General features: G+C 44.5%; 1 protein-coding gene across 2 annotated transcripts in view; it reads left to right on the forward strand.

The window, feature by feature from the left end:
- The first annotated feature begins 411 nt into the window (after positions 1-411).
- NAT8L (N-acetyltransferase 8 like) overlaps positions 412-18,394 on the forward strand; it is an 80,676-nt gene continuing 62,693 nt past the window's right edge. The window contains exon 1 of one of the 2 annotated variants that reach the window (XM_056554958.1): positions 412-1,508. In XM_056554958.1, coding sequence (XP_056410933.1) covers positions 923-1,508 — 586 coding nt within the window. In that variant the 5' untranslated portion in view covers positions 412-922. The remainder of the gene's footprint in view (positions 1,509-18,394) is intronic. The other variant, XM_056554957.1, reaches the window with a different exon arrangement.

An 18,394-nucleotide genomic window follows, 5' to 3' on the forward strand; every position in this document is an offset into this window, starting at 1 on the left:
ATCATCTTCATCATCATCAGTGATTATACAGCAGAATACATGGGATTGCTTGTAGCTGTGGTTCCTTGCAGTATTATCATCATCGTCATCATCAGTGCATTATACAGCAGGATGTATGGGCATTCTTGTAGTTGAAGTCCCCTTGCAGTATCATCTTCATCATCATCATCATCATCATCATGAGCATGAGCTTACTTGTAGCTGTGGTCCCTTGCAGTATTATCACCATCAGTGCATTATACGGCAGGATACATGGACATTCTTGCAGTTGTAGTCCCCTTGCAGTATCATCATCATCAGTGCATTATATGGCAGGATACATGGACATTCTTGCAGTTGTAGTCCCCTTGCAGTATCATCATCAGTGCATTATACAGCAGGATGCATGGGCATTCTTGAAGTTGAAGTCCCCTTGCAGTATTATCATCATTGTCCTCATCATCATCATCAATTCATTATACAGCAGGATACATGGAAATTCTTGCAGTTGTAGTCCCCTTGCAGTATCATCATCATCATCATCAGTGATTATACAGCAGAATACATGAGTTTGCTTGTAGCTGTGATCCCTTGCAGCATTGTCATCATCAGTGCATTATACAGCAGCATGCATGGGCATTCTTGTAAATGTAGCCCCCTTGCAGTATCATCATCATCATCAGTGATTATACAGCAGAATACATGGGCTTGCACCCAGTATGACCTCAGGTGGTACACATGTAACCCCTTAGTGGTACAGAATTTCCAGCACAGGACATAGAGAGTGTATGTCAAATTTGCAGACAAGCCGGGTCATGACCACTTACAGGCAATAGACAGTGTCTGGATAGGTGGGGGTAAGTGAGATCATTCTATTACCCCACCCAGCCTGCCAGCATCACATGGCCTCGAAGTAGCCGGCGCTAGGACCTGGGAGGCGCCCATGCTGCAGAGTGTACCGGCTTTGCTGCAATATAAATACTTGTGTAAAATGCAGAGCACATTCTTTCCTGCTTCCCAGCTGCAGAGTCCACAGCATCCCCAGTGCCCGGGCAGCATCTCCCCCATCCTTTGCAACCCTCACCATCTTTCTCTCTCTCTTTGCACATCCCCCCTTTTTTTCTCTCCTCTGGCCATTTGCATGCATTTTATTCCTCCAAAAATGGTTTGTGAGACTGGAATCCTGGCAGATGATCACAGCTCCATAGCAGGACCCCAGAAAGACCCCCTGATCGTCTCTTCATCCCAGATGTGGCCCCCTCTGCCCAGTGCAGCCAGCACCACCTCTCCACTGGTGCCCCCCACTTCCACCACCAATACTACCACCAGCTCTGGGGGGGCTGCAGAAGAAGAGGTCTTCATGAAGAACAAGAAGGAGCAGCAGCTTTATATTCGGGAATTTCAACCCTCAGACCAGGAGATTGCAAGGAGAATCTTTTATGAAGGGATTAAAGAGAGGATCCCCAGCTCTGCATTTAGGGGGTTAAAATACCAGCCCCTGCTCCAGTGCCTCTATGCCCTGTTCACATGTAAGTAGAAGAGTGTGTGTGTGTATATGGGGGTAGTGTTGGGTATGATCACTACTGCCTTACTTCTTTTAGTGCCCCATTCATTGCACCCATCATATATATAACTGCAGTGCAGGCCTCCCGGTCCTGGCATTGGCTTAGGTGACATTGCAGAACCGTTGAAAAGTTGATACATTTGTGTTTATTGTTTTGTTTATAACTGATACATTGTTGCTGTCATCAGGAGACCTGAACTGCTTCCTGCCTGGGCTGTAATAGAGTGATGCTGCCCAGGATGCCACTCTTTATAAAGGTGATGCCCATTCATTTCAGGCTTCCATCTGGCATGTAGAACTTTTGCTCAGTCTTGAAGAAAAGGGGTGTGAGCCAGGTGGGTGACACTGCTCTGAATGGAGATAAAGGGATGGGGGGGGGGGGGGGTGGTGGTGTTTTACTTTATATGGGTGCGTTCACACTGAGCAAATCAAGAGGAATTCACGCTGAAAAATTTACGTGCCGAAAAAAGAATTTTCTTTTCGTACGAAATTTGCGCAGAATTTGCGCGGAAATGGGGGAGAAAGAAATGAAGGGTTTTTCTGCCATTTCCGCACAAATTCAGTGCAAATTCCACGCGAAAACGATGTCGGCCGGAATTTTTTTTACCATTGATTTGAAGAATGAACATGCTCTTTCTTCAAGCGGAACGGAATTCAGCTAGCAGAATTTCCGCAGTGTGAACAGGACAGCGGAAATAACATTGAAGTCAATGGGCAGAGGAGATGTGCATTAATTTGGAGCAGAGAATTCAAGAGGAATTACTCGAGTAAATTCCTCTTGAATTACTCAGTGTGAACGCACCCTATCAGTGATCTCCAAACTCCAGACCTATTGCTTTTGCAAAACTACAACTCCCAGTATGCCCGGACAGCCAACGGCTGTCCGGGCATGCCGGGAGTTGTAGTTTTGCAACAGCTGCAGACCATTGATGTATAGAAAGGCTTAATAGGTCCCATCGAATACATGATATCAAGAGAGGGAGTGGAAAGAAACCAGTTCCATCCTGTTTGGACTCAACCACTGCTGCAACGGATAAGGCGTCCCATAGGGTCATTTGGAAAGTTTCCCCCCTTCTGTCATGGACTGGAAACCACTAAGTACTACGACTACACCTGCTGTTGCATTAATGCGACACCTGGGGCAGGTTTGGGCTTGGAATGGTACAGAGTATTTAATCACGGCCAGGAGGCTAGTAGCATGCATGATGAACTTTTTACATTGGTGCACACGTCAATGGGGTCATCATTTCCGCCGTTAGAAGTTTATTACAACATATCCACCTCTGCTACATCTGACATGTTTGAATGCAACACTGCACGATGCCTTTTAGCATTTGCCTAAAGCGTAGTGTTGCATCCTGTAGTATGATCTCAATGATCATGGCCATTCTTGATGCCAACCTTGATGTACCATGTGTAAGGGGCACTTACTAGTGCATCCATGCAATCATGGTTGCGATGTACCGACCTTAGCACAGTTCTGCAAGAATTGCAGATAGATAGGCGGTGCCAAGGGAAAAAGAAGGGATGTGGCCTGGAAGTTTCTGGCTGTCAGAGTGACTTCACTGCATGCATATGTTTTGGTACAGTGTGCCATGCTACGTTTCATTCATTGCTCATAATTGGGCATCCGTCCCTTATAGCATGATCTGCAGTATGCAGCTGCTTCAAAGACCCCTGGCAGTGCGGGCGTTGCAATGGGCTGCAGCATGTAGAGGTAAAGGTGGGTCGGTGCAAAGGAATAGTGTGGGTGTCCTCCGCAAGCCCCTCTTGTGAAACAGTTACCTAGATACAGAATGGAATGTAGGCCAATGAGAGGACAAGCCTGCCTGAGCCTGGCCGCCTTCTCCCCACCCTAGTGCTCTAATACAATGCAGATGTAGAATAATGGTCCCCTCTGCACCTGCGCAGAGAAAGCACGTGCTAATCCATGAATAAAATACATAGAGAAGCAGCAAAGCCGAGTTTGCAATTGGCTGCTGCGTGTGTCACGATGTTACGATAAGTATCGTGGGGGGGCTGAAATATTAATGTGATGGATATATCTGTATCGTACAGAATTTTAGGATCTGCCCCTATAGATATGTTAATATTATAGATGATAAATAAATTGTAACCAATGCACTCGCCCCTGTAGATATATTATTATAAATGATAAATAGATTGTAACCAACACATTCTCCCCTATAGATATATCAATATTATAAATGATTAATAGATTGTAACCAATTCATTCGCCCCTATAGATATATTAATATTATAAATTATTGTAACCAATGCACTCGCCCCTATAGATATATCAATATTATAAATGATAAATAGATTGTAACTAACACATTCGCCCCTATAGATATATCAATATTATAAATGATAAATAGATTGTAACTAACACATTCGCCCCTATAGATATATTAATATTATAAATGATAAATAGATTGTAACCAATACATTCGCCCCTATAGATATATTCATATTATAAATTATTGTAACCAATGCACTCGCCCCTATAGATATATTAATATTATAAATGATAAATAGATTGTAACCAACACATTTTCCCCTATAGATACCGTATATCAATATTATAAATGATAAATAGATTGTAACCAATACATTCGCCCCTATAGATATATTAATATTATAAATGATAGATTTTAACCAATGCACTTGCCCCTATAGATATATTAATATTAGAAATTATAGATTTTAACCAATGCACTCGCCCCTATAGATATATTAATATTATAAATGATAGATTGTAACCAATGCACTTGCCCCTATAGATACATTAATATTATAAATAATAAATAGATTTTAACCAATGCACTCGCCACTATAGATATATTATAAATTATAGATTGTAACCAATGCACTCGCCTCTATAGATATATTATTATAAATGATAGATTGTAACCAATGCACTCGCCCCTATAGATACATTAATATTATAAATGATAAATAGATTGTAACCAATGCACTCACCGCTCCTTGCTGTAATGAATAGATCCTGTATTTGCTCTCTTAATTGTTTGCTACATTTGCGTATTGAGTGATATTGATTGAAGTTGCTGACATTTCAGTCTTGACTATACGCACCCCCTCACCCTTAGCTTATCTCGGTATTTTCTAACCAGCGTGTCTCCAGCTGTTGCAAAACTACAACTCCCAGCTGGTAGTTGTAGTTTTGCAACAGCTATAGACACACGTTAAAAAAAACACTGGCTTATCTTAGTAGTTTATCTTATTTTAGGCTTACAGATATACGTACCCATGTGTACATATCTGTAAAACGGCACCAATATACTGCAATGGACTCTGATTTACACAGATTCCTTTGTATGCCATATCATAGATTTAATACATCTAGGAGATACTAAGACATCCCACATGGCAATAAATCACGTGTCTACCAGCCTATGATACACTAACACATGGTTTAGGCATGTGCATTGACTTGCCTATACAGAAACTGGATGAATTAGTGGTTTAAAGGGGTTCTCCGGTGCTTAAACATCTTATCCCCTATCCAAAGGATAGGGGATAAGATGCCTGATCACAGAAGTCCCGCCGCTGGGGACCCTCGGGATCTTGCACGCGGCACCCCGTTTGTAATCAGTCTCCGGAGTGTGTTCGCTCCTGGTCTGATTACGGGCGACCACTTGGCCTCCGCCCCCGTGTGATGTCACGCTCCGCCCCTCAGTGCAAGTCTATTGGAGGGGGCATGACACGCTACGGGGACTGATTACAAATGGGGTGCCGCGTACAAGATCCCGAGGGTCCACAGCGACTCCCGCTATCAGGCATCTTATCCCCTATCCTTTGGATAGGGGATAAGATGTGTAAGCACCGGAGAACCCCTTTAATGGCTGTTTGGATATCTGAAAGGGTTCTATGGGTCTTAGGCTAGGTTTCCAAACAGGTTTTTTTTCTGGAGTTTTTTGGAAAACTGTCACTGCAGTTTTTGAGCCAAAGCCAGAAGTGTATTCAAAAGGAATAGGACATATAAAGGAAGGACTTACACTTCTCCTTCCTAATAGATCCACTTCTGACTCAAAAACTGCTGGCTCAAAAACTGTAGTGGCAGTATTCCAAAAACTGCCAGAAAAAAACCCTGTGTGGAAACCTAGCCTAAATGGGGAACTACAAATAGAAAAAAAAAATGTTTCAAATAAACTGGGGCCAGAAAGTTAAACAGATTTGTAAATTAATTCTATTTAAAAATCTTAATCCTTCCAGTACTTATCAGCTGCTGTATGCTCCAGAGTAAATTGTGTAGTTCTTTCCAGTCTGATCACAGTGCTCTCTGCTGCCACCTCTTTGTCAGTAACTGTTCAGAGCATTAAAGGTTTGCTATGAGGATTTGCTCCTACTTTCTTTTTAACTTTCTGGCCTCAGTTTATTTGAAAACATTTTTTTTTCTATTTGGAGTTCCCAATTTAGGCTAAGTTTCCACTTGGGTTTTTTTCTGGCAGTTTTTGGATATCTGCCACTGCAGTTTTTGAGCCAGAGTCAGAAGTGGATCCATAAGGGAGGAGAAGTATAAGTCCTTCCTTTATATTTCCAATCCCATTTGAATACACTTCTGGCTTTGGCTCAAAAACTGCAGTGGCAACTATCCAAAAACTGCCAGAAAAAAACCTGTGTGGAAACCTAGCGCCTAAGACCCATAGAACCCTTCCAGATATCCAAACAGCCATTAAAACCCTAATTTATCCAGCAAATCCTCATAGCAAAGCTTTAATGCTCTGAACTGTTCCTGACACAGAGGTGGCAGCAGAGAGCACTGTGGTCAGACTGGAAAGAACTACACAACTTCCTCTGTAGTATACAGCAGCTAATAAGTATTGGAAGGATTAAGATTGGTAACCAGAAGTAATTTACAAATCTGTTTAACTTTCTTGCACCAGCTGGTTTGAAAACATTTCCCTCTGGAGTACCCCTTTAAACTGAGTTTGTGAACAGACAAACATTTCTTCTTAACATGCAGATGTCTATAGTAGATGTCTCTTTCCATATGATATAAGTGATGTTCAGAGAGGGAAGAATATGGATGTATCCTGTCCATAGAGCAACCTTGGCCATAGCTGTGGCCATGAGATCAGCTCTTAAAAATGTTTTGAGGAGTTATCTGTGTAGAAATGTTCTTCCAAATACAGCACCACCCCTGTCCTCAGGTTGTGTGTGGTATTACAAGTTGGCTCCATTCACTTCAATGGAACTGTGCTGCAATACCACACACAACCTGAGGACGAGTGGAGCTGTTTATTTTGGAGGGGCAAGCTGTGCATAACTAGCTTGCCCCCTGACTGGTGAGCAGTTAAGGGGTTAAGAAATATACAGGCAAGGTTTTTAGCCCCCTCCCCCGTCTGTAAAAACTTGTTGGTAACTATAGTGGTATGTCCCATGGGTGGGGGGGAAGGAGTGCACCAATCAGGGGTGTAATAGTTTCCCGGGCTTTCAGGGGCCCTCCCCTGGGTATTTATAGCTGTGGTGCCTCCCTTCCCCCCTCAATCTGCCCAGGACCCGGAGTTTTGACTGCTGGCTGGTATGTGGCTTCCCCTTATTTGTGGCCTGGATGGAGCAGGAGGGTGAGGGCTGGCATGCTCCCTTATGGCTGAGCTGGCCTCCCCTCCTGTTGCGCCCGAGGCGGGTTTGGGAGGCTGGCGGACCTCTCACAGTCCCACTCTCCTACCCACTATAGTCCCTGTGAGCCCTGTCCCGCCCGTTCCTTTTGCCCTCTTCCCTGCCCGGGGCCGAAGCCCTCTCCCCTGCCTGTGCCTGTATCCCTCCCTCAGGGTGTGCTCCTTATGAGCATGCTCTGCTGTTTTCCTTGTCCCCCCCCCCCCCCATCTCTTTTTCCTCTTTGCGGTCCCCTCCGTCTCTTCCCCCCCGTTCCCCCCCCCTGGCTCTGGAGACAACGGCCCCTGGGGGGCTGCTGCTGTTTTAACTCCCTATGTGCAAATGGACGCTTATTAAGCGCGCATTATATCCGTGGGGTCCCGGTTGCTCTTACCAACCAGGACCCATGCTACGCCGGACATCGCCGATCGGGCAGTTGTCCGACATTACATCTTTAGACGCGGCGATCTAAGTTTATCGCTGCGTCTGAAGGTGTACTTTCAAGCATCCCGGCTGCTCAGTCGGGCTGACCGGGACCATCGCGATCTAATCGCGTTGTGCCGATCAGCTGGGACGCAGCAGGAGGGTCACTTACCTACCTCCTGCGCGTCCGCTCGTTGATTGATTGCTCCAAGCCTGAAATTCAGGCTTGAGCAATCAATCGTTGATGGCACCGATCATTGCCATGTTAATACATGGCAAGTGATCAGTGCTAGGAGCAGTGTGTGCAGGGTTATGGCTCCTATGCATGGAGCTATAACATTGCAAACAAAAAAAATAAATAATAATTAAGTCAATAAAGGTCATTTAACCCTTCAATAATAAAAGTTTTGTTTGCCCCCTTTTCCTCATCCAAAATAAATAAAAAAAAAAAATATATATATATATATATATATATATATATATATATAAATAAATGAAAATAATAAAAAAAAAAAAACGATAAATAAATAAATAAAAGTGTGTATATGTGTATGTATGTATATATAGGTATAACTAAAAATAAAAAAATAAATAAATAAAAAAAATATGTGTGTTGCAGACATGCATGTATGTGGTATCTCCTCATGCGTGCATGTCTGGGGTATAACAATATGTCGTTGTTTGAAGTGTTCCGTCTATGGCGTGCACGCAAATATAAATAAATGAATAATTCAAATAAAATTATTTTAAATTAAAAGAAATAAATAAATTTCATTATACACGTGATATACATAATAAATAATATTGGTAATTTAATACACATATTACATTTCTGTTTAGCATATTCGGTCAATTTTTCTACTGTATGTATTAATAAACGGCGTTCACAAAAAAAAAAAAAATAAATAAATAAAAAAATTTAAAAAATAAAAAACAATCCGAGAAAATGGCAAGGGTACTGCGGGCTCTTTCGGATTACGGCGCAAACTATTTGAGCTCTCCTATCGTCCCCTCTCATTTACCCAGCTGCTCACTCCGCCCACGCTGGCACCTCTCCCCTTACCACACCCCCCTGCCCACTGCATCTGCCCCCCCCCCCATCACCTCTCCGCCCCGTGTTCCCAGATCTCCCCCCCCCTTCTTCCTCCTGCCACTCCAATGCCCCCTGTGGAGGGGTAGTGAGTGTGGTGGCGGAGTGCCCGCGACCCGGCGGTTTCCGACTTGCCTTGTCCCACGCCTGCGGCGGTGGTGAAGTGGTTCTTCTAGCTGTTGGCTTCTCCGTCTTCTGGAATTGGTGGGTTTTCTGATGCGGGGCTTGGCCCCTTCCCCGGTTAGTGTGCTTATGGCTGCGTTCTGTGCAGTGTTCGTCCTTTTGTTTCTGTGTGTATGTTGAGTTTGGTCTCTGGTTGGGAGTTGAGTACAACCCTTCTTGGGTTCTGGCTGTAGGTCAGTGGTCTGAGCAGCCATCAGTTGAATGTGTATTGTGTGGGAGACCAGAGTTCTAATCCTGCCTTCCTCCTCTATTTCAGGGTGCTTTGGTAGGGTATCATAAAAAAGTAAAAAAAAAATGTTTTCTGCGGTGAGTGCTCTTTTGGCCTTACGCTCTGGGTGGCCGGGGTTTGGCAGACTTGGCTCCTGCGGCTTGTTCCTTTTCCTGATTCGGTGGGTGCCGCCCAGTTACGGTTTTGTTTCTTTTGGTTTTCTCCCCCTTTTGTTTGGTTTATCTCTCCGAATTTTCCCAAGCTCTGGTAGGCATGGGACTTCTGTATGTCGTTTTGGGTGCTTTAGCTGGTGTGTTCGGTGGGTAGGTTTCGCTTGAGTCTCTGGGGGTAGGTTCGCTTGAGTCTCTGTTTGCCTTGCCTTGTGAGTTTTTCTGTTCGTGGTGGTATTCCGGAGGGTGATTCTCCTGTGCTCTGCGCTTGTGGGGGGTGGTTTGTTGTTGCAAGGCTGACATGCAAATTGTGAAGCGTTCCATATTTGGTGCTCGCTTCGGCAGCACATATGTTAAAATTGGAACAATACTGAGTAGATTAGCATGGGTTCCGCATGCCGCGTTGGCGTTGGTCTGCTGCTTTCCTGTGGTCAGGGTGTGATTGCGTTTTCTATGTTTTGGTTTCTTCGGGGCTCGCTAGGTGCCCTGGTTACGGTCCTTGCTGGTTTCCTGATTGTTCCACGTGGAATATGGTTCCGGGCGGAGTTTTTTCCTCCAGGTTGTCTCTGGCCGCCGAGGGTGTGTGGTATCTGTGCCCCTGCATATGTGCCCCGGGTGCACTAAGGGCTGACGTTTCGGCTGGTTGGGGTTTTTTCATGTGTCGTGCAGTGGACAGGCCTGCTTTCTGTCCCCGTTGCAGCTCACGGGAAGCTCGCTCTGTTTCCGGATGTGGCCGGTTTGGTTGGTTGTTGGTGTGGTTTGGTTTCCCAGTGGTGCTGCTGGGTGGTTTAGCCCTGGGTCTTGGTAGTCAGTGGGTTTCTGCCATGCTTGGGTTTTGTTAGCGCTTTTGCCTTGGTATTGGTTGTGGGACTTTGGGTGCTTGCTTCGGCAGCTCAGGTTCTGGACTTGTAACGATACTGTGTGGGTTGGCTTAGCCCCTGCGCTTGGTAGCGCTCTAATTTGGTGTTACTTTTCTTCTTTTCTGGGGTGCTTTGAGTGATCGTGGCGTGTTTTCGGTCTGACATTCGGGGAGTTGTCACTGATATTACTCTTGCGGATTTCTTCTTGTGTTCGGCTTGTTGTGCCTAGTGCTTCGCTATTTGGAGTTACTATTTATTTTGGGTTTGTGCTCCCTGGGGTCGGTATTGGGTGTTGACGCTTTGTCTTGTTTTTCTCTGGCAGTGGTTCCGGAGGTTGCTCCCTTGGGCGGAGTCGGAAGGTTTGCCTGTGTGGCTGGCCTGTGGGTCATCGTGGAGTTTGGTGTGTATTTCTTGGTCCGCTTTGGTGGCTCCTGCGACTTGGTCACACTCACGGTAAGGCGTTTGCGAGTGGTTGGTGGTGTGGTGGCCGGGATGTCTACAGTGGAGGGGGGTCTCGGAGGTTCCAAATGTGTCTGTGGATAGGGGATTTGTTTTTGGTACCTGGAATGTCCTTTGTAGTAACCTTCCGGGCTCTGATGTTTATTCCTATTTCGTTTTCATATGATGTGATGACGGAAGTTGACTGCTGTGTGACCTCTCCAAGGAGGTTCGAGATTTGGGCTGTGTTCTCTGTGCATCCAAATAACATTCTTAGTACATGACACCGGGTATCTTCACCTGTTCATGTGAATCACCTTCTATTCAAAAAAAGGAGAATACAGGTGGGTGGCTTTCCCATTGTGCTGCGACCCAGTGGGGTGCGGTTGGCGCATGGCGGGGGGTAATTTTTTCTTTTCTACTTTGCGGTTGGTGGGATGTTGGTGCGTACCTAGGGGCTGGGCCCGCGAGTGGGTGGCCTTGCTGTAGGTGAACGGTTTTTCCTATCAGTTTTGGGTCACTTGGTGGCAGCTGCGGGTCGGATTTTTGGTTGTCGCTTTTGCGTCGTTTTACTCATCCGAGGTTTGCGCTGGCTTTTTTCGGGGCTATGTGGATGGGGCACTTCCTTTCTCCTCATCTGGGACTGGGGTGTCTGTTTTTTGGGTGCCTATTTTGTGCAATTTGCGACACAGTAATAAAAAAAAAAAAAAATTATAAAAATTAAAGGCCCTCTTTTTTGTCCGAGACTGCTTCGGCGATCCAGGTAGCGCAGCTTGTGCTGCATGGGGGTCAGCGAATTACAGTTTTTTCGGGTTGTCGTCCTATTGCTTGACGGGGCGGCTGTGGGGCGCCCCCCCCCTTTTTTTTTTTTTTCTTTTTTGCTCCACGCCCCCGATTATTCAGTTTCGAGTTTTTTGTCTGTTTTGGGTTTTGCTTTTCTTTGATAGGATGGGGTGTTGTGAGTTTGAGATTCGCCCTCTCTTGTATCGGGGCCGGCGGGGATGGCTTGGTTTCCGTAGAGGGTAGCGCAGCGCGTGGGGCGCTGGCGATCTGCATGTTGCATTGCTATTTTCGCCCAGTTTGATGTTTCCCATATGTGTTATGTTTTGCGAGTGGTTTTCCGCAAGGTGGTGCGAGTGCTGCGGCTCTCTTCGATGTATGGGTGAGTCTGAGAGATGTGTTCGCACAAGAGTTAGTAAAAAAAAAAAAAGAAAAAAAAAAAAGATTAATAAATAAAATGAATGAATACAAATTTATATAAGAAATAGGTCCTGGCGGCAGGTACCTCGGTTTTCCTGGAGAGGAAATGTGTTGGGCGGATTTCCTGGAGAGGAAATGTGTTGGGTGTGTCCGGGGGGCTGAAGTGGCCCCAGGTGTTGGCTATCCAGTATCTCTTGGGTGGGGGTCGGAGCCCAGTGTAGGGCTAACTGGTCTCCTCCGTGGCGGTAAGAAGACGGTGAAAGCGGGGTCAACCCGGGGTAGACCTCCACACAGGACAGTGTGGCAGCACCTCTCGGGTTGGCAAGAAGCCAATCGGTGTCTTTGTTACAGTTAAATTGTTATTTATATAAGTAGTTTTATAAATAAAGCTGTGGCCGATCCCCACCCATAAAAAGTTGAATTTGTGTCAGTTATTATTTAATTAATTATTGTAATAAGGGGGAGGGGTAGTTATAGCCTGCTAGGAGCTAATTGGGTCTCAACAGTCTGGAGGGGCAAGCTGTGCATAACTAGCTTGCCCCCTGACTGGTGAGCAGTTAAGGGGTTAAGAAATATACAGGCAAGGTTTTTAGCCCCCTCCCCCGTCTGTAAAAACTTGTTGGTAACTATAGTGGTATGTCCCATGGGTGGGGGGGGGAAGGAGTGCACCAATCAGGGGTGTAATAGTTTCCCGGGCTTTCAGGGGCCCTCCCCTGGGTATTTATAGCTGTGGTGCCTCCCTTCCCCCCTCAATCTGCCCAGGACCCGGAGTTTTGCCCTCCCTCCCTCCCTTTTTTTTTTGTATCTCTGTTTATTGTAAGTCACAGCTTGGCGGTAAGAAGACGGTGAAACCGGGGTCAACCCGGGGTAGACCTCCACACAGGACAGTGTGGCAGCACCTCTCGGGTTGGCAAGAAGCCAATCGGTGTCTTTGTTACAGTTAAATTGTTATTTATATAAGTAATTTTATAAATAAAGCTGTGGACGATCCCCACCCATAAAAAGTTGAATTTGTGTCAGTTATTATTTAATTAATTATTGTAATAAGGGGGAGGGGTAGTTATAGCCTGCTAGGAGCTAATTGGGTCTCAACAGTCATTTATGTTGACATATTAGCTCTATTTTTCTAACCCCTTACATAGAGTTCCTATTGGCAATGATCCCCTAATATACCCTTTTAGGGTACATTCACATGTACAGGATCTGCTGCATATTTTCTGCTGCTGAAATCAGCAGATACTGTACATGTGAACGTACCCTTATAGCACTTTTTCACAGTCTTTTTTGCAACTAAAGAATATGTCCAGTGATAAAAAAAAAATGTATCCCTATCCGCAACATAGGGAATTGGTATCTGATTGCAGGGGATCAACCGCCGGGACCCCCCTTGATCTCCAGGGGCCCCGGCTCTGCTCTGTTAAAGTAAGTTCCATACCCAGCACGTCAGCTGGTTGAAACACGTCCCCTCTATTCATCTCTATGGGAGAGGCAGAAACCAATGAATGCTGTGTCTCCACTTCTCCCATAAAGGTGAATGGAGGGGTTTGTTTTGACCAGCTGACGTGCTCTAAACGTCATTTCCTGGAGAAGAGCCAGGGCCCCGTACGGTAGATCGAGGGAAGGGTCACAGCACGATCACAACCACCCCCACGATCAGACACTTATCCCCTATCATGCAGATAGGGAATAAGTTTTGTTTCACTGGACATTGATGACCTCTTCCTTAAGATAGGCTACCAATGTCTTATTGGTGGGTTTAAGAAGAGCAAGTGAATAGGGCTGAGTTGCAATACAGCAGACAGTTGAACCCCCATCAGTCAAAACTACTGGTATATCATAAAGATAGCCATCAGTGTTTTAGTCAGGGTTTTCAGTTTTAGTTTCCCTTTTAAAGGCAATTTGTCAGCTCTTTCATGCTCTGAACTTGTGTCAAGGAGATGTTGCCGAGCTTTAGCATGCATGCCTCCTCCCTCCCCCACCCTCCCTGCCTTGAAGGATTGATGTACAGGGCTTGGTGCTGAAAGCCAGGCCCTGTTCATCAATCATGAAAACCAGAGAAGGTTTGGGGAAGGAAGAGGTGTGCATGCTGCAGCTTGGCAGAACCTCCTTCACACTTGCGCTCTGAGCATAAAAGATTCCCTTTAAAGGGGTACTCTGGTGGAATTATTATTTTTTTTTTAATCAACTGGTGCCAGAAAGTTAAACAAACTTGTAAATGACTTCTATTAAAAAATCTTTACCCTTCCAGTACTTTTTAGCAGCTGTATGCTACAGAGGAAATTCTTCTCTTTTTGAATGTCTTTTTTGTCTTGTCCACAGTGCTCTCTGCTGACACCGGATGCCCGTATCAGTAACTGTCGAGAGCAGGAGATAATCCCCATTGCAAACCTATGCTGCTCTGGACAGTTACTAACACAGACAGAGGTGTCAGCAGAGAGCACTGTGGACAAAACAAAAAGAAATTCAAAAAGAAAAGAATTTCCTCTTTATCATACAGCTGCTTAAAAGTACCGGAAGGGTAAAGATTTTTTAATAGAAGTAATTTACAAATCTGTAACTTTCTGGCACCAGTTGATTTAAAAAAAAATAAATAAATAAATAATGTTTTCCACCGGAGTACCCCTTTAAAGTTTTTTATGGCACATTGATCCACAAAATGCCAAATTTGCCTAGCAGTGCTCCAGTAATGTCTATGGGAGATGCAGCAAATTCCATCCATCCCATAAACCAGTCTTTCCCAACCTGTGGCTCTTCCGCTGTTGATAAAAAAAACTATAATTCCCATCATGCCCTGACCACCTTCAGCTGTCTAGATGGAAGCTGTAATTTTGCAAAAGTCGGAGAGCCAAAGACTGCTTTAGCAGGGTTCTATATGTGCAGCTACCACCAGGTATGGGGGACTTATGCACCCCAGTTCTTAGAATCTATAGGGGGCTTAATGGTGGGATAGCTTAACCCTGTTTAGTGATATTGATCATGCTTGTCATCTTTTGCTGCAGTACAGTGAAGGCATTTATAGATAATGATCCATAAATAGAGGTCATACAACTTTTTGGCACTGTAACCCCATTCACCTATTATCAACGATTTTCTTTTCTTTTTATTTAAAAAAAATGTAGCAGCAGTTAATGAAGCGTTGCAGAACTGTCAGGTAACACGTCACAGAATCTGTTATGCGGTATGTTATACCCAACTGAAGTGACAGGAGGCCATGTTCGATAGCAGCCCTCACGATGAACTCTTCAGGTATCTAGGTTGACCTGTCAGATCTTATAGATATAAAGACAGTTAGACAGAGTTTAAAGGGGTACTCCGGTGAAAACCTTTTTTCTTTTAAATCAACTGGTGGCAGAAAGTTAAACATATTTGTAAATTATTTCTATTAAAAAATCTTGATAGCTGCTGAATACTACAGAGGAAATTCTTTTCTTTTTGGAATGCTCTCTGATGACATCACAAGCACAGTTCTCTCTGCTGACGTTTTTATAATAATAATAACGCTTTATTTATTGTTGTCCTTAGTGGGATTTGAACCCATGGCCCCAGCGCTGCAAGGTAGCAGTGCTAACCACTGAGTCACCATGCTGCCCTTAGCATTCATCTGCTATGCATGGTTGCTAAAATGGACAGAGATGTCAGCAGAGAGCACTGTGCTCGTGATGTCATCAGCGTTCCAAAAAGGAAGGAATTTCCTCTGTTGCATTCAGCAGCTAATAAGTACTGGAAGGATTAAGATTTTTTAATAGAAGTAATTTACAAATATGTTTACCTTTCTGCCACCAGTTGATTTAAAAGAAAAAAGGTTTTCACCGGAGTACCCCTTTAAGAGCTGCACTTCTTAAAGGAGCTGTGCAGAGAAAACTAGCATATGGATGGGGAATAAGTAGCTGATTGGGGGGTCCAACCACTGGGACCTCCCCGAGGTCCTGCAGCCACCATCAAGTTGAGTCAGTCCCTGTCATCTGTCAAGTCAGCGTGGTCTGCATTAAATTTTCCAGTCCTACTACAAGTCCCAGCAAGCACTTAAGGTCTCTGAGCCACTGGTCACCTCCTTGGGCCCTGGCTGAACTTTATAGCAGAGCTACAGTACTAGAAATTAAAAAAAAAATGTTTTTTTAATTTTCTCTGTAATTTAAATTTTTTTTTTAAATGACACACAGACGTCAAAAGTTTGCATCAGTCGGGGTCTCAGAGCTGGAGCAAATATTTGTGAGGGGATCTCAGGAGTCATTCTTAGGTTGTGTCCATTGGTCCTGGAGACTAATGAAATGAAGATAGGACAAGACTTGTTATGTGGAGGATGGGAGGACATAATAGATGATGCTTTCATTGCCAATGTCATACATCCATTGGCAGATTTCCTTATATTGTCCATGTCCAGATGAAAAGGGGGGTGAGCCACCATTCGACTGGTTGTCGTTTCCTACTGTGGTCATAGACATCAGATATCTGTTGGCAGATGAAGCCAACTTTGGTAGGATCTGTAATGTCCATCAGGTCGGTCATTATATATCTGGCCATACTCACTTGCCCATAGGCATGCACCCTGATGAATGTGCAGGTTCATTTTGATCAGGATACGGGGAAAAGTTGCTGCTACAGCTTCTGTTTGAGCTGTCATGTTGAAATTCAACATGGCTCCATTGTTTGTGCTTAAAGTGTACCTGTCTCTTTAAAAAAAACTTTCGTCATGTCCGAAAGATGTCAAAAGGTTTGTTTGTTGGGGGTCTGAGTGTCAGCCATGCTTTTCTCCCCACTGGTTCTTAAAATGGGTTGGGGTCTGAACAGAGACATTCCCATATACTTTCATTGTAAGTTTGTCCTGCGCAGTGTGCTCTTCGATTGCTAAAACTAGCTGAAAGATCGCGGTCTGAACACTGGGAGCCCAGCCAATCAAAACTTTTGACATGTCATTGTGATCCTACAGTCCTATCGGCTTGAGTCCCTGTACGTCCTCAGGGATCACCTGCAGTGTTCCCCCATAAAGTGTATTAGGTTGTACATAAAGTGTAAAGGACCTTTCATATGGTTATTAGTCACATGATGATAGTTGTCATATGTTAAGTCACATGTTTTGTTACCCAGAGAGCACCAGGTGACCAGATGACCCCCAGCTAGCCTATGGGCTCCTTGCACAGCCCCCTTTATAAGGAAGGGAGGAGCTGCAATCTGCCTCTGTGATCATTCATTGCTCTTAGACCCTGAGGTCAAGTCCAGTCCAGACGTCTCAGAGCCAGTGTTCAGCACATCTGGAGGCCTCAAGCCTAAATTACAGCCACAAGTCAGTAAGTCAGGTCATCTCTGTCCGCTGTCACTATCTTCAGTCAAGTCTATTATAGTCAGTGTGGCTGTGCCAAAGTGTGTCAAGTCACTGCAAGTCCCAGCAAGCTGCGAGGTCCCCTGTGTTACTGGTCACCTCTCTGGGATCCTTACTACCCAGTAAAGACTGTTAGACCTGTTCTAACACCATCTACCCCTGGGCAACACCATCTTCCCCTTCACCTCTCATCGCACCCCCGTGGCTCACCACATCATATTTTATTTTTTTTATTTTAAATTAACAGTGCCCATCTATTTTCTTTACTTTCTACCTTGTTTCTATCTATCTATGTAAATTTTTTCTTTTTACAAAAAAATAGAGGACACTTATGGCTGTGACACACAGGGGGGAGATGAGGGGACATTAATAACTGACACACAGGGGGGAGATGAGGGGACATTAATTACTGACACACAGGGGGAGAGATAAGGGGACCGTAATGACTGTGACAAGCAAGGGGAAGATTAGGGGACAGTGATGACTGTGACACACAGAGGGAAGATAAGGAGACATTTATAAATGTGACACACAGATGGAAAATAAGGGGACATTAATAACTGTAACACACAGGGGAAAGATAAGGGGACATTAATAACTGTGACACACAGGGGAAAGATAAGGGGACATTAATAACTGTGACACACAGGGGAAAGATAAGGGGACATTAATAACTGTGAGATGCAGGGAGATGATGAGGGGACATTAATAATTGACACACACGGGGGAAGGAATGAGGGGACAGTAATGACTGACACACGAAGGTGAGGGGACAACAGTAAATGAAACATGGGGGGAATGAGGGGACAGTAATGACTGTGACAATAGGGGAAGTTGAGGGACAGTAGTTACTGTGACACACAGGGAGAGATGTGGGGACAGTAGTTACTGTGACACACAGGGAGAGATGAGGGGACACTGACTTATCATAGGACGTCACATAACATCACATTGCGTAGTGAGGACATGTTACGTCACACGTAGCAAAATGGCTTCTAACTATTTTTTTTTTTTTTTGTGGCTTCTAAATTCATAACTAATTTTGAAGCCCTGATCTGAAAGACAGTCTTGCGATCAATCAGACATCAGCTGCCTTGTGTATCAAAGAATAACCTACATTAGGTTCTGCTGACTTAATGATGTAGCATGGTTGATTTTGTCACATTAACACTTTTGGACTCTCTTATCCCCTCTCTAAAATAAAAAGTGTTGTCCAGAATTGGGGAAAACAGATCTAATTTCTCGTAAAACCAGCACCACCCATGTCAGCAGGATGTATGTGGTATTACAACATTTCTTTATTCATGTCAATGAAATGGTGATGCAATACCACACACAACCTG

Source organism: Hyla sarda, chromosome 1 (assembly GCF_029499605.1).
Source record: "Hyla sarda isolate aHylSar1 chromosome 1, aHylSar1.hap1, whole genome shotgun sequence".
Lineage (NCBI taxonomy): Eukaryota > Metazoa > Chordata > Amphibia > Anura > Hylidae > Hyla > Hyla sarda.